The sequence below is a fragment of the Euleptes europaea genome, chromosome 19 (genome assembly GCF_029931775.1).
Source record: "Euleptes europaea isolate rEulEur1 chromosome 19, rEulEur1.hap1, whole genome shotgun sequence".
NCBI lineage: Eukaryota > Metazoa > Chordata > Lepidosauria > Squamata > Sphaerodactylidae > Euleptes > Euleptes europaea.
In genome coordinates, this window is record NC_079330.1 from 4,621,296 (window position 1) to 4,643,031 (window position 21,736).

General features: G+C 46.9%; 1 protein-coding gene across 3 annotated transcripts in view; it reads left to right on the forward strand.

The window, feature by feature from the left end:
- Positions 1–21,736, forward strand: part of RERE (arginine-glutamic acid dipeptide repeats) — a 326,934-nt gene that overhangs the window by 259,157 nt on the left and 46,041 nt on the right. For all 3 annotated transcript variants that reach the window (XM_056865253.1, XM_056865254.1, XM_056865255.1), the window contains exon 11: positions 416–496. In XM_056865253.1, coding sequence (XP_056721231.1) covers positions 416–496 — 81 coding nt within the window. The remainder of the gene's footprint in view (positions 1–415; positions 497–21,736) is intronic.

Below are 21,736 nucleotides of genomic sequence, written 5' to 3' on the forward strand. Positions count from 1 at the left end.
GGGTTTGGAAGTTTTCACTTCCCAGCTGACACCTCCCCTTCTTTTTTTAATTGTAGAGAAGAAGAAAAGAGAAAAAAAAACACAGCTCCTTGCTGTCTTTCGGCTTCATGTTTTCTTTTTTTCCACGTTGGCTGGAAATAGATCTTGCTGTCATTTCTATTCACGGGGACCGGCAGATTAAAAACCCTCCGAAGGAAACACGCACCTGATTCCGTTTGGTGTAAAAAGGCATGGTTGCTGTTGTTGTTTTAATCTGTAAATACCAAATCAGACACAAGGCCCAAGCCTGATTTTTTTCCCCCAGTTCTGGTGGCCGCATCTGTATATCGCTACATATTTTTCCTCCCCCAGCCCCTAAACTGGAAACCTCAACTGTGGCCCCCCATCCTGACATTCTGTTTTTGCTTTATCGCAGAAACGCTTCATTAAAGGACTCCGACAGTATGGAAAAAACTTCTTCAGGATCCGAAAAGAGCTGCTTCCCAATAAGGAAACGGTAAGTGTCAGTGGACTTTATGTAACTTGCTTTTCTGTGGGTTTTTTTTTTTTTTGTAAATGCTTCTGCTGCATTCCTCTGTTTGATCTTAAGGAGCCGATGCTTTTTAACTCTTGCTCGGCGGTTCGAACAACTGCAGCTCCCGAATCGGGCTTCGGAACGCCGCGCGTCTGTGTTTTTAAGCTATTTTCTTTGTGATCTTGCATTGTTGGGGGGGGGGGCGAGGGATGCTGCTTTGGACCCCTGTGAAGCTGGACGTAGATTGTGAGTTATATCAGTTATATTGCTAACCAAAACTGGGTAGCAGAGCTGAAGGCCAGATGGAAACAAATTCTTGTGGGGGGGGGGTCTCTGAGGAAGGGGTTTTTTGATTGAGATGGCTTGCTCTCCTCTCGTACAAACACCCCGTCCCCCAGTGTACTGATCGGTGGTGGTTGAACTCTTCTTGCTTCCATGTGTGGCCGATGTTGGATTCCGTCCTGTTTTCTCAATCTCGTGTTGGATTGTTATAACTGCCTTGAGCTATTTGAAGCTGGGCAACTAATACTTGGAACAAAAAAACCCCCATCTTTGCAGGTGCCCATTCTATTGGCAAAGGAGGAAATGGCTTTACTGAGAAAGTGAAGGAGTTTGCCATCCCTGGGAGATTAAGATCAGTTTTGGACTAATCCACGTCGTTTTCTAGAAGCTTCTGTTTCAGTGCTGCAGGTGCACGGAAAGCAGGTTTCCTTCTTTCCTGCTACTTTTAGTGGGAAGGTGCAGTGGGGGTAGCAGGTTTTCTTGGGTGGGGGTGTGTGTTCCACGGGCCATTTTTAAAGCAAGGTCCTCTCTGCGTCCCTCCGCTTGTTGCAGAATCTCTTTGGCTTGAAAATGTCGGCTCCGTCGAACCGGAGTCGTCGTGATCATGAGTCATGGCTTTAATTGAATTGAATAACTTGGGTGCTGAGGTTTTTTTCCCTTTTCGTTGCAAACTGCAGCTGTTGAGCTACCATGTTGTGACACGGGGACCTGTCATGGTGAAGGATTAATCATAACATCACATGGATCAGGCGGTGCAGAGGGGGCTGAAATGCTTCCTGTGGAGTTTTTCCCAGTTTGACTCCCCCCCTCCCCCAATTATAGACAAACGATTATAAAGGGCAAGCTCATGAGAAAGATCAACTTTGCATTTTAGCTGCTTTCTCTTTGGACAAAAGGCGCTATGAAGAAAAAAAGGCACATGTTTTTAAAAATAGAAAAGGGTGCATACACTGAAAAGCAACGCTAGCCTCTTTATCAGAAGGTATCCTCCTGAAATAACATTTAGAAATATATTTTGAGACAGGACTATTTTTGCTTTAAAGCATGCTTGTGAAGCTAATGGAGTTTTAAAAAGTTATATCTACTTTGTTTGCTGTGCAGTGTTTTTCAGACCCACAGAAGGGGGGCTGTGCAATATTTTTCAGACCCACGGAAGTGTGTTTGTGAGAGAGAGATACTGTATTTGATTTGTGCAGAATTCGGTTCATTGATAGGAAAAACACTTTTTGCCTAGGCACCATTCCCAGACCTTCTCCCTTTGAACTTTCCAATTACATACTTTTGTGCCCTCCCTAATATTAATAAATAAATTAATAATGTTTTGCTCAGTTGCAATTTCTGAGAAATATGACGTCCCGGGGCCGTTGATCGTGTAATTTTTTTAAAAATTGTGCGAGGCCTAAACTTTTTAAGACTGAGAAGATGAGGCATTAAAACTCAAAACTCTGTGGCACGTGCTGTGTGGGTCCCAACTGAGCAGGGGCCTTTTTTTTTTTTTTTGCCTCTGGTGGTAACTGATCTACGAGCAACCCTTGACCTGTCATGGACTGTTTAATCTGGGCTTCCTGTTCCTGCCCACAGGTCTTCTTCTTGCTTGGTCTTGCCTCCTCAATTAGGCAGAAACCAAGAGCAGGAAGGGGAAAGTGCAGAGCCGGAAACACAGCAGCTACCGATCAGACAGTCGGTCTCTTTTTTTGTTTGTTTTGCACTCAGAGTAGTAATAATACCGCCAAGTATTCAAAGCATTTCCTGGACATCATCTTGGTGTAATCTTCACAACCCTCCTGTAAGGTAGAACAGCATTTTTATACCCATGGTTGCAGGTGGCAGGGGTGGGCAGACTGAGGATGGGAGGGCATCTTCCCAGCACCCCTGAGGGCAAGAAGCACGTTGAAGTGACAATGAGGTCTTCCTAAAATGTTGATTTTTCTCCCTCATTCTATCCAATTGACAGCGCTTAATTTAAAGGGGGTAGGGGTGCCATGCCCTGACCTGGATGGCCCAAGCTAGCCTGATCTTGTCAGATCTCAGAAGCTAAGCAGGATCAGCCCTGGTTAGAGTTTGGATGGGAGACCACCAAGGAATAAATACATGGGTTGCTGTTCAGAGGGAGGAACTGGCAAACCACCTCTGTTAGTCTCTTGCCATGAAAACCCCAAAAGGGGTCACCATAAGTTGGCTGCGACTTGAAGGCACTTTACACACACACACACACACACACACACACACACACACACACACAAACACACATGGGGTGCCATATAGGGAGGGAAAGATTAGAGTTATGCCCAGCTCGAAATGTCTACCAGTTAACTAAAAAAGAGGTACTTGTGTGTCAGGATTGACACAGTTGTGCTTTAGTCCATGTCCCTCTGGCATTGGCTGGCACGTTCCGTTGGGTATAGGAAATGCCAGTTAGAATGCCACGAGGACTAAGTGGTGCTTAATAGTGTTAGGATTTGGACAGAGCTTAATTATTGGTGGGGGGCATTAAGGCCTGCCTGGTAGTCTTTTATCCTCCTCCTTCCCATCGATAATCCCAATGATAGTGAGGTGTGTCCGTTCATGGGTAGGTGGGGATACCCTGCACTTGCTCAATGGCAACCTTTCTTTCACGTGGTGGTGAAAACGGGTGAGCCTGGGTCAGGTTAAGACAAGCTGCATAACCAGGCTATTAGCAGTGAGAACGAGTCGCCAAGACTTAACTGAGCGTGGTTGTTTTTGAGGCTGTAGAGTAAGGCAGTCGTGCGGGATTGGGTCTCTGGGATCACATGACACCCAGAACCATAAGGATTATAGCTTGTAGCACTAGTGTTCCTACTTGAAGGGCCTGCATTTTCTTCCTTCAACCAGCCTCCTTCATGCAGGAAATAGGGAAATGGCACCTCATCCCCAGGGCTTCTGGCTCAGTGCCTGCAATAGCTGAAAAGGTGAGTTGTCCACCTGGGGAGGGGGGGGAGGCTCTCCCTCTGCATTGGCTTCTCAGTGTGTCATGGCTGCAGAGTAAACACTGACACGTTCTCCTTTCAGTCTGTTAAGGCTGAGCTGATCAGAAGCCTTGGGATCAATTTTTAAAAGGCCCCACAACTAACTGGGCTGGGATTTTTATATATTAATGCCATTTAATTATTATTTTTTATTATTTTACAAAATTTAAATCCTGCCTTTCTGCCTTCGCAAGGGCCACCAAGACAGCTACCAAATTAAAAGATACTTCTTAAAAATCACATTTAATAACAACTTACAAAAACTGCAGATGCCAAGCGTAGGAGTCATTCCTCCTTTTATCATGCACAAGAGGGAATACCTCTTCTAAGGGGCTGGATCATCAAAAAACTAAGAAAGTGTGCATTTTCAGAAGCATAGCTTGTATTCCAGAAGGAAGCGTGTGTAGCTATAACGGATTAAAACTCATAGGAGTGTAAAGAACCAAGATTTTGTTAATTGAGTGGCAGCCCTATTTTTAAATGTTCATTCCCTTCGCTGAAATTGTGTCTGCATAGGAAAACTCTGATTATATAAGGACTAAGTCTGACTGATGGTGGTTAATGTTCCTTCTGTGAATTTTTTTTGGCAGCTTTGTGTTTTTCACTCTTGCCTTTTTTGTACACAGGTGTGTGGGTCAACCAAGACACGCACAAAAGAGACGAACATTAATTTTTGTAACGCTTTGCTGCCTTGTCACCTGCAGGAGATTGTTTACTGGCTGGAGATGACCAGAGGCACCTGGTTGGCCACTGTGTAAACAGACTGCTAGACTTGATGGTCTGATCCAGCAGGGCCTTTCTTATGTTCTTATGTACAAGCCTGACCTTTGCTCAAAAGGTCAGTAGGGAGACAAGCAGCCTTTCCCTCCAACTATGCATTTGGAGTTTCACCTTCTCAAGTGTGCTGAAGACATCTTTTGTTTTGACCTATACCTGCCTGGAATTCCCTACTCTAGTCCAATTCCCTTTTTATTTTTCCTTCTTCAGGTGTGCTGAAGACATCTTTTGTTTTGACCTATACCTGCCTGGAATTCCCTACTCTAGTCCAATTCCCTTTTTATTTTTGTAAACAATACTTTTTTTTTTTTGCCAATTTCTTTGTAATTTTATATATGTTTTCATCCTTAATGAATAAGCAGCAGGAATGACCGGGAAAACTATAGAAACAGGCTGTTTACTTTGTGACTCCGACCTGTGTGCATTGAGGCTTGGACCGTGTCAGTTTTCTTTCAAAGCGTTTTTGCCCGTGTGGGGCTCCCGGTGTGTGTGTGGATGTGTATAAATAGTGTTTGCATTCTGTCCAAGCTTTTATGAGCCAGTCACACAGGAACCCAAGCAGGGCTCTTATTTGGGCATGTCCCCCGCTGAAATCGGAATGCCAGATTTGATGAAAGAAAATTGACAAGCTTAGAGAGGTTGCGGGTTGGAAGGCTGGTGATATACCCTGGAGAGAAAAAGGCCCGTGTTTGATTTTGGTTTAAATTATTGTAATATAAATGATATCAGATTCAGATTCATTTATTAATATGGCAAATGCCATTAAAACATTCATATCAGTTACAGATGTAAATGATATTAGAAACTTGTCTTTCAAAAAAAAAAAAAAAGAGGGAGAGACTTAAAAAAATACCCGCCTAACCTATACGTACTTGTGTTTGTAATTTGTTGCATATTAATAATGAAAAAAGGAACAGACTCTTGTTCAGTTAGTGAGAACTTTTATTTCTGCTTGCTTGGAGAGGTTTTTCTCAACATGAGCGAGGAGGCTTTTAACAAACATGTGCTAGATGTTGATTTTTCCATTTTCTAATTCCTTGTTCACTCATCCTCACCATTAAAAAAAAGAGGAAGACTAGCCAGCTCTCCGGCTCTCTTTCAGTTCTCATCTTTGGATCGAGGAGGCTATTTTACCAGGATAGCATTGATTATGCCAGAACCGCTCTTCATCCTTTCTTCATAATAAATCATAGGTTAATGTCTCTTGTCATTATTGATTTTAACGTCTAGCCTGCCCAGTTCCTAATGTTTGGGACGTGTTGCAGTAAAAATAATTTGTATCATCATAAACAGCAGGCTGCGAAAAACATCACAACCCCAGACCAACCCAAATAAGTCTGCCACCTTGCAGTACTATTTTGGAAAGAGTTTTGACTCAAAGGAGCGTCAAGGGGGAAGAAGATCCTATTACTGAGAATCTCATTGCTGTCACAGTGAGGTACTGAGAAAGCCAATTACAACATTGGGAGGGGTTGGGCTCAGTGGTAGAGCATCTGCTTGGTATGCAGAAGGTCCCAGGTTCAATCCCCGGCATCTCCAGTTAAAGGGACTAGGCAAGTAGGTGAAGGGAAAGACCTCAGCCTGAGACCCTGGAGAGCCGCTGCCGGTCTGAATAGACAATACTGACTTTGATGGACCAAGGGTCTGATTCAGTATAACGCAGCTTCGTGTGTTCCATTTTATCCAAGGCGGTTAACAATCAGACATTTTGAAGGTCATTAATTCATAGGGTTGCCATAAATTGGAAGCATCTTGACGGCACTTAGCATCTCCAGTTAAAGGGACTAGGCAAGTAGGTGATGTAACCTCTGCTGGAGACCCTGGAGAGCCGCTGCCAGTCTGAGTAGACAATATTGACTTCGATGGACCAAGGGTCTGTTTCAGTATAAGGCAGCTTCACGTGTGTGTGTTCATGCAGATGTAGTACATAGTACATAGTATGTGAATCATACCACTTCAGAATCACAGGGGAAACGCCCAGTGCTTGAATGCCAGGGTCCAAAATCTGGAATACCAACATGCCAGGGACACAGGCAGGCCGGCCCCCTTCGCTTTGCAGTACTTTGAATGGTACAGTCCCAGGAGGGGCTGTACCACTTACAGTTACCTGGATATTTTGATCTGCTCTGAGAGAATCCTTTGGAGGGACTTGTTGACAAATCCGATCACCCTCTGTGCAGCGTACAGGTGCAGAAGTAGACAGGAAATGCTCCCGTTGCCTCTCCGGATAGAGGCCTTGGTCAGTGGAATGTCCGCAGGACCTCCGTGCTGTTTTGAAAGCCCCCCCCCCGGGATAAACAAGCCGTGTGTTACAAATGCTCGGAGAGACGTGCTGTCAGCGTGAAGTTATGTCGTTTTCGATTGGGGTTCTAAGTAAACACTTTCTTGGCTCATCAGCACTCAAATCTAGTGTTACCTAATCCCCGGTTTGGTTTTCTTCAATGGCTCCTGCTCCCAAACAACCCCTTTCCCCTCCTGCTTGTGACCCGTTTGGAAAGAACCGCTCCCAGCTCACAGGAAGTTTTGTGCCCCCCCCTCCACCCGTGCATTGGGCCACAAACTCGCAGGCAGGTTGGAGTTAATTATTCTCCTCCCTCCCCCAATCTGTTCAAACAGCGCATTTCCTTTAACGAAGGGAGCAGGATAATTGCTTAGGCAAGGCTTTTTCTCCTCCCTGAGCACCAAGCAGGGGCTTTTCCGTGCCTCGGCCTTTTCCCCGCCTGTTTATCTGCAGATCTCCAACTATTTTATTTTATTTGAAGGCAGGAGCAGGGTCTTAATTGAGCCTCCACGGCCAGGACATTATTCGCTTTGCCCTCTTTTCCCCCAGGAAGCATCTCTTGCGTGGATGGTTTGCTTCCCTTAACGACCAGACGTATTAATACTGCGTCTGGCCTCGGCACGTAATCTCCTACGCTGCCATGTAAGCATTTTTGTTGTTGCTGTTGTTCAAATTGCATACCTTCCTCACCCCCCCCTTCCCCGCTCCCCTTAATAACTTGCTCGCTCTGTTCCTGATGCAGCCAAAGCTGAAATTTTCCATTAGGGTCGGAAGCGGCTGCCAACGTAAACAGCCGCTGCTTCTTTTGATTCCAGTCTTCCCTTACTGCTCCTCTAGGCATGCGCTCAGTAGAGAGCCACGGTAGGAAGGGTTGAGTTGGGTTTAAATCACACACACCGGTCATCAGTCTGAGTAACAGCCTGGCTTTTTTGGGGTCCTCCATCATAGCAGGACAGCTTTGAGAGCCAGCATGGTAAGAGCAGTGGTTTGGGGCGGTGGACTCTGATCTGGAGAACCGGGTTTGTTTCCCCACTCCTCCACACGAAGACAGCTGGGTGACCTTGGGCTAGTCCCTGCTCTCTTACAGCTATCTCAGCCCCACCTACCTCACAGGGTGTCTGTTGTGGGGAGGGGAAGGGAAGGTGATTGTAAGCCGGTTTGAGTCTCCCTTAAGTGGTAGAGAAAGTGTGCATATAAAAACCAACTCTTCTTCTTCTAGTTCCCCGTCTTTGTGGCTTCGTTCCCAGGCTCTGAGAATGGAGCTTTGCTTATAGGGGCATCAGAGAGGCTAGTCCCAAGCAGTTGCCCCAACACCAATACCACTCTGGTGTTTTGACTGCATGTCATTACTCCCCAGGAGCATTTGTGTTCCCAGTTACGTGAAACATAAATAAATAAATTTTATCTGTGGCTAATATGCCAGATAAAACAGATAAAAGTGAAACATAAAAAACAAAACCTCTTAAAATACCCTTCTTGCACAAAGGTAATCCTTTTGGGGAGGGGCTGTGGCTCAGTGGTAGACCATCTGTTTGGCATGCAGAAGGTCCCAGGTTCAATCCCCCGCATCTCCAGTTAAAGGGAACAGGCAGGTAGGTGATGTGAAAGACCTCTGCCTGAGACCCTGGAGAGCCGCTGCCAGTCTGAGTAGACAATACTGACTTTGATGGACCAAGGGTCTGATTCAGTATAAGGCAGGTTCATGTGTGAACCACCCTTTCAGTTCTGCCTGCTCTGTCCGAAATCCTTGCTCTCCTTTTCCTCCCCATCAGTTTATCTTGCTCCGATTTGGCTGGATCTTTTACATAATACAGATAACCATCTTTTCTATCTGGAAGGTCTACATGGCTCAACCGTGCCTGACTGTCATGGCACCAGACAGGAAATGGCTCTACAGTTCTTGCGGTTCTTTGAGGAGGCTATGCTTTATTTATTTAATTCATTATACCACGCCTTTCTCCCCAAATGGGGAACCAAAGCGGCTTAAATTATTCTCCCCTTTACCAAGGAAGTCCAGGGTCAAGAGGCAACTGCAAACCATCAACCAACGGGTTGAGATTAAATCAAAAGAGTTTCCGTCTAGACATTAGGAAGAATTTTCTAACAGTTAGAGCGGTTCCTCAGTGGAACGGGCATTCCTCGGGAGGTTGTGAGCTCTCCTTCCCTGGGGGTCTTTAAGCAGAGGCTAGATGGCCATCTGTCAGCAATGCTGATTCTATGACCTTAGGCAGATGATGAGAGGGAGGGCACCTTGGCCTTCTGGGAATGGAGTAGGGGTCACTGGGTGTGTGTGGGGGAAGCTAGTTGTGAATTTTCTGCATTGTGCAGGGGGTTGGACTAGATGACCCTGGTGGTCCCTTCCAACCCTAGGATTCTCTGATTCTGTTCTAGTATTTTTGCCATGAAAACCCTACCAGGTTGCCATAAATCATCTGTGACTTGGCAAAAAAAAAAAGTTTTCCTTTGCCAACATTGTCCTTGATGGGGTGATTAACTTATTTCCAATAGGAAAAGTTTGCCTTTGATTTCCAAAGTTAGAGTTTGGGTGCAGTGATCTAGAGGCAGCCAGGCCGGGTGAGAGACAGTGAGCTTGTAGCTTCTGGGTCAGGAACCATCTTGTGTAACCTTCTTGGTTGCTGCCCTGCCTCAGTAGCACTGTTTCTCCCCTCCCCCCCCCACTGCCCAAATACATTTCCAGATACAGTTGTCCCTGAAACCATAAAAGAGGAGCCAGTCTCACAATGCCAAGTTGGACTCTGCAGCTCTGTTTACCAGGGACTGTAAATCAACCCGGCTATTTATGCAGCAGCCCTGTTTTCTGGTTTACTTAGGAGATTGAAACCCCTTTGCTTTTGTTCAGCGGGTTTACTGTGTGCTAGAAGTAAAATATTATTGCAAGTGAGAGGGAGCCATTAGCAAGATTGCATCTTGTCCTGACTGCAAGCCAGTGAATTGTGCTGAAAGTTAAGCCAGATCTTGTAGGGGAAAATCTAATGCTCCACTGCCTTTTTGACTCCATGCACACCCACACCCACCATTCTGAAGTGCTTTTAGGGCTCCCAATAATCCTTTTATATCCCATCTGTGGGTGTCTGCATGTGCATTTTATTTTAGTCCCTCATTTTAAGATGCATTTAATTGACTGTGAGCCAAACTATATGAGACCCGAGCGTTTGAATTAGTAATTAGCCACCGATTAGGGACCCTGATTAGGATGGGGGCCCGGCAGGGATGTTTGTGTCGTTTTTGCCCCCCTACACCTTCGTGCCCTTGAGGTTTCTCTGTCCTGGTGCAGATCTTTCCTGTGAGGGTGGAGCAGTCTTTTTCTTATAAGTAGGGACGTTCTTAATACCCAAGAGCGGAAGGGTTTTTTTTAGTGGTATCTTTAACCTTTGTTGATGGTTTAGGATGCCTTTGAATTATGGAGATGGGGGCAAATGTGAATTACAGATATGCACAATAACTGCATTGAGCTCATAGTGTCAGCATTTGGATGCACCTCTTTAGAATTTGGATTCTTTTTTTTTAAAGTGGATTAAACACCCTGACCTGGCCTACAGAACATTCACGCTAAGCTCCATGTTGCCTTTGCAAGAAATAACATACCGTACGTAGCCAGAAGAATAGCGTACAGTTTCAGATCAGCCAAGTCCTTATTCCTTCCTGTTGCGAACATCTCAGAAGGCTCCTCTCAGAACATAACTGTGCGGACATCAACAGTATCGAGATGAATTGGAATGGCTTGCATTTCTGGCGTGCGAGGAAGATGCAACAGCTGTTCCCTGAAGCGAGGGAATTGCGTATTAAGGTTCACAATGGGGCCTTGGTGGATGTCCGGCCTCAGGCAGCACTTCCACACGTCTTAGACGTTCTCCTTTTGCATGGCCAATGTCTTGGAGTAGGACATAGGGTGGAATTTTGTTCTGCGTGGCGTCTCCCTGGTTAATCTGTCAGTGGCTAACCCAATCTGTCACCTGGGGCTCCTGCATTACCTTGTGGTAAGGCTTATCCTAGACGGGGGCATAATTTTTAAAAAGTCTGTGGTGCTTGTGCTATGTTTAGAACACCCTCTGTCCTGGAAGGATGTGTCCTCTTGCTTCCACAGATCTTCTGCATGGTAGGAAACTTGTTCAGGGGGCTCCTGCTTTTCTGATCAGGCATCCCTAGCTGCAAACACTCTCCCAACTCAACTAAATTATTTTTTCTCTTCTTCCCATCCTGCTTTCTCTTTTTCGAGGGAATTAGAAAGAGATATAGGCTAAAGCCAGGAAGAGCAGAGGGTCAAATTGCGCAAACTGCTGGGCGAGCTGTCCCTCTCCAGCACCATCACTGAAACCTGTCCAGTGTGGCAGATGAACTTCTCCCCAACTGGGCTTCTCACCCGAGAAGATGATCCAGCAACTGGTTCTTTGGGGACAAGTTCCCTCCTGCCAGCCTGGGAGGGACCTTCTGGCTTTACTTCACTTCCTTGTTAAGTGGTTTAGTTGTACTTCAAGAAATCTCTTTCCATTCCCATTCATGAAAGCGGTGGCCAGACAGGAACATTTATTCCTAGTGCACGTCTGTTTCAGTGGGCCTTGTGTGGGGTAACTTCCTGGCAACTTCCCAGCGTGGTGTAGTGGTTAAGAGCGGTGGACTCTTGATCTGGAGAACCGGGTTTGATTCCCCACTCCTCCACATGAGCGGCGGAGGCTAATCTGGTGAACCGGGTTGGTTTCCCCACTCCTCCACATAAGGCCAGCTGGGTGACCTTAGGCTAGTCACAGCTCTCTCAGCCCCACCTACCTCACAGGGTGTCTGTTGTGGAGAGGGGAAGGGAAGGTGATGGTAAGCCGGTTAGATTCTTTCTTAAGTGGCATATAAAAACCAACTCTTCTTCCTCTTCTTCTTCCTCTTCCTCCGCCCTGAGTTGTTTAGTGGGGGATTGCATCGTACCGCTTGGATTTTCCTTCCTCAGTTTCCAAAACGTGGGCCAGCTGTGTTCCAGGCCCCACCCTTTTCCGCCTGTGGTCCAGGAGCCTTCCGGTGTTCTGCTGCTCCACAAATCAGGCCTAAACAGCAGTTGCCTTTGGGAAAAAAAACCTCTTTTAGTTATGTAAAAGTTGTTCCTCTTTCTGCCTGCCAGACTTTTGACTTCACAAAAGGCTGACCTGACACAAGGGTTACTGCGCACGGCCACGGCGCCTGGGGGCGGGGCTTGCTCCTGCCCTTGCAAAACAGATATCCGAGCGGCTGGCTTTGTTTAAAAGTTGCAGTGAAAAATTCTGGGCGCTCGGCCAGAGGGGAGGATGTGATACAGTGGAAATGTTTTCTCTTGCCCTTTGTGCCTCTTTGAGCTCTGATTAGCTTTGTTGCCAGTAAGCTTAATTATGTTCGCGCTTTCTCTCTTCAAAATGGCCAAGGAGAAGCTTCTTGCAGGGCTCTTAACGCTTTCGTTGTCTGAATGGCAGGGACTGATGAGGAAACAAATTCTCTCGCCTCCCTGCAAGCCAGGAGGAACAGTTTGATCTTGCTTCCTCTTCTGAACAAAATGCCTTCAGCATTTTTCCATTTTTCCCCCCTTCTAGATCCGGCACTCGTGATATAGTGCATTGATTAAGGGCCTGACTAAAAACGTAACATACAGAATAGTGAGCGCAAACTTTGTGAGCGCAGAGGTGAACAGTCCTTTTATTTTATCCATCCGGACACCTGTCATCTTACTGAAGCTGGAGGTTGAGAGATTCAAATGAGATAAAAGGAGGTATTTCTTCACACAACGCATAGTTAAATTGTGGAACTCCCTGCCCCAGGATGTGGTGATGGCTGCCAACTAGGAAGGCTTTAAGAAGGGAGTGGGCATGTTCATGGAGGATAGGGCTATCCATGGCTATTAGTCAAAATGAATACTAGTCATGACACATACCTATTCTCTCCAGGATCAGAGGAACATGCCCATTATATTAGGTGCTGTGGAGCACAGGCAGGATGCTGCTGCAGTCATCTTGTTTGTGGGCTTCCTAGAGGCACATGGTTGGCCACTGTGAATAGACTGCTGTACTTGATGGGCCTTCGTCTGATTCAGCAGGGCTTTTCTTATGTTCTTATGTTCTTTCTGCATTTTTCTTCAAGGGGCTCAGGGCAGTGCATGTGACTTTCGCTTTATTCTCCCTTCATCCCAGGAGTTGGCTTAGCCTAGAAGAGAGTGACAGGCCAAAGGCCACTGGGAACTGAGCTTCTTGGCTGGGTGGGATTTGAACTTGGCCCTCCCCAGTTGCGGTCTAGCACTGTAACCATTACACCATACTGGCTGGGTGTTTGTAGATGCATGGTGTCGGACTGACCAGGGGGGCTGGGTTTGAGACTAGAATTACTAGGATGTGTCCATGTGAACCCTAAACATCTGTGCTTACTTAAGTCACTCTTTGTCGAGGCTTAGCTTTACAACTTGTTCTCACACTTGAAGCTGCCTTATACTGAATCGGACCATTTGTCCACCAGGGTTGGTATTGTCTCCTCAGACTGGCAGCGGCTCTCCAGGGTCTCTGGCTGAGGTCTTTCACATCACCTACTGCCTGGCTATTCTAATTGGAGGTGCCGGTGATTGAACCTGCATGCCAAGCAGAGGTGCTGCCACTGAGCCACCCCCCCCCCCACAGCACACATGAAGCTGCCTTATCCTGAATCAGATAGTCCATTAAGGTCAGTATTGCCTACTCAGACTGGCAGCTGCTCTCCAGGGTCTCGGGCAGAGGTCTTTCACATTGCCTATTGCCTGGTCCTTTTAACTGCAGATGCCAGGGATTGAACCTTGGACTTTGAATGCCAGGTGGATGCTCTACCACTCTTGCCATCTGACATGGTTTCCACAGTGATGTTATGCGTGGCCTTGTGTACCTCTTATCGGTATTCAAAGGAGGTCTCATTCCCCCTGGGTGGTGATGATTCAGAGAACAAACCAACTTCACTTTGGGCCAGAGACAGCGCTCTTCTGTCCGTCAGTTTCAATTGGAGGCATTTTAAACAAGGACTGAACACTCCAGTTTAAATTGGGGCATCTAGGAGGGCCCATCTGGCTGCCCCGTTATTTATTTGCTTCACCTCTGCTTAAAGGTTGGCCTTCCTTTGGGGTGGGGTGTTGGGAGGGGTGACCCAATACTTCCTGCTTCCGTTATTCACTGAAAATGAGGCTCCCTTGCTTGTGAGACTATCAAATATCTCTCGCTTTTGACAACTTCATGCCAGGCTGCACAGATGGGCAGTGTTGTGCAAATAGTTGTAAGGAATCACAGGGAAGAGTGAAGTCTCTGGAGATTTTCATGGGCTCTGGAGGAGGAAACATTGGAGAAGCATCCACAGATTGTTTTTTTACAGGTGCATACCTTGTTCCTTCAGCTGCTTCCTAAAGAACCTTTAGCCCATTTTTAAATAATTTGATTTATTTTTTAAACTGCCGTCTTAAAACAGTACCAACTGTAATTATCAGCAGAACACTGCTGATAATCTGGGGAGGGGGTGATGTCCAGCTTATTTAAAAGCTTTATGGAATCTAAAGGTCTGTGATTGTCACAAAAAAAGTCAGCAAAGTCTATGATGCGAGGGGGGGAGGCTGTCACTGAAAAGACCCTGTCCTTCCCGGCCTTACCCTCAAAATGCACAAGAAGATGTAGCCAGGTCTGAGATGACAATATAACATACTGGCAGGAGTATGTGGGAACAAGTGGTCCTTTTTAATTTCCTTGAAGGGTGGTGTTAAGTGAAAAGTAGCCCTCTGGTACATAGCTGACTATTATTAACTTCCATGGCATCTGGTGAAAGTGACCTTTATTTAATAATAGATAATAATCCTTGATATTTTTGTAATGGTTCTGCTTGAAGTGTTCTACATAACTACTTTGGTTTTACAACAGCCCTGCAAGGTGGGATGCTATGACTCTCATCGTTGCAGATGGATGGTGGCTGAGGAAATCTGGCTTACCTTAAATCCACATAGCAAATTCACGGCAGAGGCTCGGCTCAGGCCAGGAACCGCCAGATGTCCATCTCAGTCTCTTAGCTGCAATTCTGAGCAAGCTTTTCAAACCTTATTGACATGAAGGCCAAATCCTAAGACTTCCTGAGCCAACAAGTCACATGAACACATGAAGCTGCCGTATACTGAACCAGACCCTTGGTCTACTCAGACTGGCAGCAGCTCTCCAGGGTCTCAGGCAGGGGTCTTTCCCATCACCTAGTTGCCTAGTCCCTTTAACTGGAGATGCCAGGGATTGAACCTGGGACCTTCTGCATGCCAAGCAGATGCTCTGCCCCTGAGCCAGGGCCCCCAAGTCAGTGCCTAGGATGAAATTTTAAAAGGTCTGCATCCATTACGGCATCTGTCGTTGACTGGAAAAAACACACGGTACTTTCTCAACAAGGAGTGCTTTTTAAATTTCATCCTAGGCACTGACTTGGGGGCTGTGGCAGAGAGCCAGCATGGTGTAGGGTTAAGGGCGGTGGTTTGGAGCAGTGGAGTCTGATCTGGAGAACTGGGGTTGATTCCCCTCTCCTCCATATGAGTGGCCTGAGGCTAATCCGGTGAACTGGATTTGTTTCCCCGCTCCTACACATGAAGCCAGCTGGGTGACCTTGGGCTAGTCACACTCTCTCAGCGCCACCTACCTCGCAGGGTGTCTGTTGTCGGGAGGGGAAGGGAAGGTGATTGTAAGCCGGTTAGATTCTCCCTTAAGTGGTAGAGAAGGTCGGCATATAAAAAACAACTCTTCTTCTTCTTCTTCTCTTCTTCTTAGTCTGTTGTGAGTGGGAATAGGTATCTAGAGGCAACCCAGCCAAAACAAAATTAATAATCTTGCATTCCTTGGTCACTTTGGCAGCTCTGTTCCAAGTCTGACATGATGGCAGTTATGCCGAGCAACATGTGAGTAGGAGGACATTGGGTAGGAGGGACCGCTGCAGTTTGGTGGCAGGCTTGTCCCGGAGCACCCCGGCTTCATCGCTTTCCCGGCTCTTTTGTGCCCGCTGCGTGGCTCTCTGCTGTTCTTTCCCCTTTCCCCCACCCCTCCCTCTCCGTTGACTAGCAAAGAGTCTCTTTTGGAGCTTTTGACAGCTGCATTTCTCTGGGCTCATGCTTGATTTCCTTGCAATTCAGTTGACACAAAGGCCACACTTCCTGCCCGGCTTTTCCTTTTATCACAGCAAACTAGCAAAGCGTTGAGTGCCTTAATGGCTTTCGTTTGGAAAGGCTGTCACGGCACAGACAGGCGGGTCTTGTGTGTGTGTGTGTGTGTGTGTGTGTGTGTGTGTTTGTCTCTGCTTTGGGACCTGATATCCCACCTCCCCAGCATCTTCCAGGCCTTGGGACAACATGTGCAAGATGCACTTTGCGCACAATTAGGCAGCTCAAAGAGTATCTGCCGATACACCCTCCTTTCCTTTCCCTGCTGATTTTTCCTGTCCAAAGACTATAATAACTCAACGGGTCGTATCTCAGGACCTTTCACCTGCCTGCAGCGACACAGTATGGATATAAGGCCTTCCTGCTTCATATCGTTGTGTTAAAGCTTTTATTGATCTGACAGTCCAAGAATCTGCTGTTATCCTATGCCGTTTGTTGTGCTGGATTCTCACTGCCTGGTTTTAGAAGTTAATTCCTCTGTTGCAAGGCTTGGAAGTTTCTTTTTAAAGTGTGTGTGTGTGTGTGGGGGGTGCGTGTGTGAGAGAGAAACCACACAATGACCCAAATGGGGACATAGCATTGACTCTGTCACTCTCTTATCTGCATCTCGGGGTTTATGTATGATTTAGCCAGGGCAATATTTCAGCTTCCAAGGAGAAAGGGGAGACTGTTGCCTTCAATCTGTAAAGTTTTTTTGCTACCACTATTTTTGCACCTGGTTGGCCATTGTGTGAACAGACTGCTGGACTTGATGGGCCTTGGCCTGATCCAGCAGGGCTTTTCTTATGTTCTGATGTTCTTATCCCCAAAAAAAGCCCTACGGGGGGGGGGGGTCAGATTTTCAGGGCAGAGAAGGGGTTTCTTGTGCTTGGTGATTTGATATCAACCAACCTGTCTTTACCGGGCACAGCCTTTCAGCCTCAGCAGAAGCACACTAGTCTTTGTGCAGCCAACCATCGGCCCTGAACTGAAATAAGTAGTCTTAAAACTTTGGGAACTGGGTTTGTAAGAGGGTCGTGGGGGGGAAGGACACAGAGAACGTTTTAATTCCTCCTTGTTGCTGCTTCTTTATGAAAATATAATCTGGTCTTTAGCAACATTATTTCCCCCTTACAAAGCTTCATGTATGGATTCCTGTGTCTTGTGGGAATCAGTGTGTTGAAGCTGCGTGCCCAAGAGCCGTTGTACTTCACACACACACCCAGTGTGAATTGACCTTTAGTGTCCCTTTTTGGCTCACACTGGAACATTTCTGCAGCGGCCGTTGAATACTGGCCACGTGTCACCTTGCAAACCCACCTAGTGGAGACCTCTCGGTTGCCGCATTTCTACTTGACTGGTCGTGGACTCGGGTTCAACCTTCATTGCCTCTTTAGCCCAAGCTGCTCTTGATGCAGCGCTTCTCTTTCTCCATCCTTGGCACAGAACACAAAGCCAAGAAAACCCATCGACCGCTTCCTTCGTCTACCAGGTGTGAAGGTTTCCATTTTGTTTCATTGGCCACGAATCCTTGGAAGGCAGCAGGAAAACAGCTGCTTTGTGCTGCCTGTGTTTTGTGCCTGCTGCATTGTTGAGCTTCATCACATTTAAAAATTATCTCCAGCGCCGGCCCATTGGAAGACTCACTTGGCAGCTCTATGCTTGGTGCAGGCCACGGCTGAGGGGCAGACACGAAAGTGATTGGTTGCGGATACCCGTTATCTCATCTTCAGAAAAAAATATTGTGTGCCCATTAATTAAAACCCTCTAATTAGGTAACAGCCCTTTGTGTGAAGTTTTATGCTTGGTCTCCTCCTTCCCTTTGATGTCATTCCTGAGGGCTTCCTTGACCCAGCCCGGTCCCTCCTTGATGGTTTTGGTCTTGGCTTCTATCAAAGGAATGGGTGATGTTCCCTTGGGCTATCAGGTTCTGTTTACTGCTTTCACGTCCCTCTCCGGAGCATGTTGAAGTAGGCTCAGCGTTTCCAGCTTAGCAAGTGCACAGAGCCGCAAAGAGTAGTTAATGAACCACATAAAAGGCCTTAGTGGTGATCTCACCTTCTGTTCCGTAGCAAGGGGTTATAATATACAGAAGAAGAAGAGTTGGTTTTTATATGCCAACTTTCTCTACCACTTAAGGGAGACTCAAGCTGGCTTACGATCACCTTCCCTTCCCCTCCCCACAACAGACACTCTGTGAGATAGGTGAGGCTGAGAGAGCTGTGACTAGCCCAAGGTCACCCAGCTGGCTTCGTGTGTAGGAGTGGGGAAACAAATCCAGTTCACCAGATTAGCCTCTGCTGCTCATGTGGAGGAGGAGTGGGGAATCAAACCCGGTTCTCCAGATCAGACTCCACTGCTCCAAACCACCCCTCTTAACCACTACACCACACTGGCTTGGTAATGCATGTTTCAAACTACAGTCCCTCCAGTGGAACACTTCCCCCCCCCCAGCTTTCTAATTTACATGTTGCTTAATTTATTTTATTTATTTATTTTTCAAATTCGTAGCCCGCCTTCATCCCCAGCAAGCCAGGCTCAGGTGGGTAACAACCGCTAAAATACATAAAACCCTCAACGTCATTAAAACATCAGCCTCAAACTTCTAAAACCTCAAAACATCAGTAAAACACAATACAATCATAAATAGGTGGCCTTAAATTTGCCTGGTTCCACTGTGTAACAAAATTAGCAGGTCAACCCCCCCCACACACACACAGTTGTCAGGAGTGAGGGGGAGAGAGATGGGGAGGGCAGTAATGTTGGATTCTCTTGCGGCTGTCCTCAGTTACAGGCCAGGCAGAATAGCTCCATTTTGCAGGCTCTGCAGAACTCCTTAAGATTCTGCAGGGCCCTGATGTTACCAGGAAGACTATTCCCTTGTCGAGGACAGCCACACATTCTTCGGGCCAGGGACCACCAGCAGATTACTACCGTGTTTCCCCGAAAATAAGACATACCCATAAAATAAGCTGTAGCAGGATTTCTAAGCATTTGCGCAATATAAGCCTTACCCCGAAAATAAGACATAGTGATAGGCGTGGCTATGCAGCGTACCAAGACTTCCCTCCAGTTCGCTGTTCCCTGAGAGTTTCCTCGGCCTCAGACCACTTGTCCTGTAGCCCCGCCCATATCCCCCTGCCATGCCCATTCCCAGGCCGGGCCGAGGGCCTTGCCTCCCGGAAGGCCATTCCCCGCCCGGTTCAATTTGGTGCCAGCCGCGACGGCCGGGAGGCTCCCTCTGCACCGGGGCACAGAGGGAGTGAAAGTAAAAGTCTCCTCAGTGTAGTGAGGAGCAGGACGCTGTGCTTTAGGTATTGTGTGTCCTCAGGGGGAAGAAGTAAAGCTCTCTCACCCAGCACAGGATGGAATTTCAGGTTTGGAGAGTTATGACGATGTTCCAGAAGAAGACGACTTAACTATCTTTGAATAAATGTAGATTGTTGTACCATACTTAATAAAAATAAGACATCCCCTGAAAATAAGCCATAGTGTGTCTTCTTGAGGAAAAATAAATATACGACAGTGTCTTATTTTCGGGGAAACACAGTATTAGTAGAGCTCTTTGGGGGGCATACCAGGAGAGGTTATACTGAACCATACCCTGGGTCTACCAAAGTCAGTATTGTCTACTCAGACTGGCAGTGGCTCTCCAAGATCTCAGGCAGAGGACTTTCACGTCACCTACTACCAGATCCTTTTAACTGCTGATGGCAGGGATTGAACCTGGGACCTTCTGCATGCCGGGCAGATGCTCTTCCACCGAGTCACTGCGCCCCCCCCCCCCCACAACTTACTGGTACAGTGAAGCTTGCTCATTACAGAACAAATATAGTTTCTAAGATGTGATGTTTAATTCCATTTTAATAATTGTTCCCCCAAACCATACAGTGGGTTTCACGTTGGCCAGAGAGTCAGCTAAGCATACCTGTTCTGCCTCCGGGTCTATGCCAGGCACATGTGGTATTTTGGAATCCTTGTGTAACATATGCCCCCCAGTATTTTTGCGTTTCTCAGGTGTGCTCAAAGGAGGTTTTCTGCTTATCTTCTGTCTTGATGACATCATCCTATTTTAGGAGCAAGGCTTCCTATGCATATTTGTTACCAAAAAAAGAAAGGTTCAGGATGGATGCACATTTTAGCTTGAAGTGATCCTACCTACCAACCATCTCCTGGGTTCTGCACGTCCGGCTCATCACCTGCAAGGTTTCTTTCTTGTGAAGTCGTCTTAAATGCCCATCAAAGCTTATAGGAAGCTACTTTTAACTACTGGCCTGTCAAAGTTGTCTTGTCTACTCTGAGAGACGGTGGCTCTCCATGGGTCTTAGGTGGAAGTTTTCCACATCATCTACCACTTAATCCTTTTAACTTGAGATGCCAGGTCTGACTGAACCAACCAGAGCCCCCCCCCCACCGTGTGCAAAACAGACACTATACCACTGCACTGCGTCCCCACCCTTCCTTATACATCTCTGCAGGACGTCAGGCGTGCTGTTTTCATGAAGCCATTCCTGGAATTGCAGGTCAAGGAGGCAGCAGCCTGCTCTTTGGGGTAATGGAAATGCTCATTCTACTTCCTTTAGCATGTTAAGTTGCCATTAGAGACCTGTGCCTTTGGATGAGCTTTTTCCAACACGACGAGATGATCGAGTCCTACTTGTCTGAGCATGTCACGTTGCAGGAATTCAGTCTGTTTCTCTTCCAGAGTCGAGTGCCTGTTAGCCATTTCTCATTTTTTTCCACGCCAGTGCTGTGGAGGGAGCGGGGTTTTTTTCGGGGGGGGGGGAGAGGGGTACTATTATTATTATTAGAAAGTCTCAACGCCGCTCTCGAGTCTGATGTAGTTTTTGTCCATTGCGCACAAGGTGACAGATCGCGAAGATGCCGGCCAGCACCGGTCTGCTGCCCACCCTTCCTTGTTGCAGTACAAATATTCATTTTTTTTCCAGTTGACTGTCTTCTCATCTCTCCCCCTATTATGGCAAATTGTTATAAGATTGGAATGTGCGTGGCCTTCCGCCTCCTGGCTGAGCGCGTCACGTGTGGCTCTTCACAGAGGAGGCCGGCGCCGAATGGTAACCATAGCAACTGCACCACAATTTAGTTACCGGTATTAAAAAGAAAATAACCCAGAATGGATCTAATCTCGAGTTTTTATTTACTTCTCTTTTTCTCCATGCCGTTGGAAGTCACTGGGTTTGAACGGCTGCAGAGCAGGAATGCAGGATGTCAGTATAGGAACAAGTGGTAACCACCCTACAATCTCCTGCTATTTGTTCCTTCATACATATTTTCACTCACACACAAAAGAGCTGATTGTGGTGCTTGAAAGGGTCAGTTGGATCTCTGTTTCCAAACCGGCGTTTGGTGCGTCTTCAGAAGAATACTGGGGACACCAAAGGCCACCGGTGATGGTACTCAACAGATACATGTGCCAGTCGGGCTTGAGCCTGGCTTGGCCAAGAAAGGGCGGCCTATAAATCCAATCAGTCAATCAATGAGTCTGCTAGGAAGGAGGATAAGAGAAAGATAACAAAGGAACATTAATTTGTGTTTAAGGAGAGGAGAAGAGAATCTCTGGGAAGACTACTGAACTGCTGTCCAGTGGATCAGACTCAGACTGTGGACACCTGGGTTCAAATCCCCACTAAGTAATGTAGAGCCAGCGTGGTGTAGTGGTTAAGAGCGGTGGTTTGGAGCGGTGGACTCTGATCTGGAGAACCAGGTTTGATTCCCCACTCCGCCACATGTGCCGCGGAATC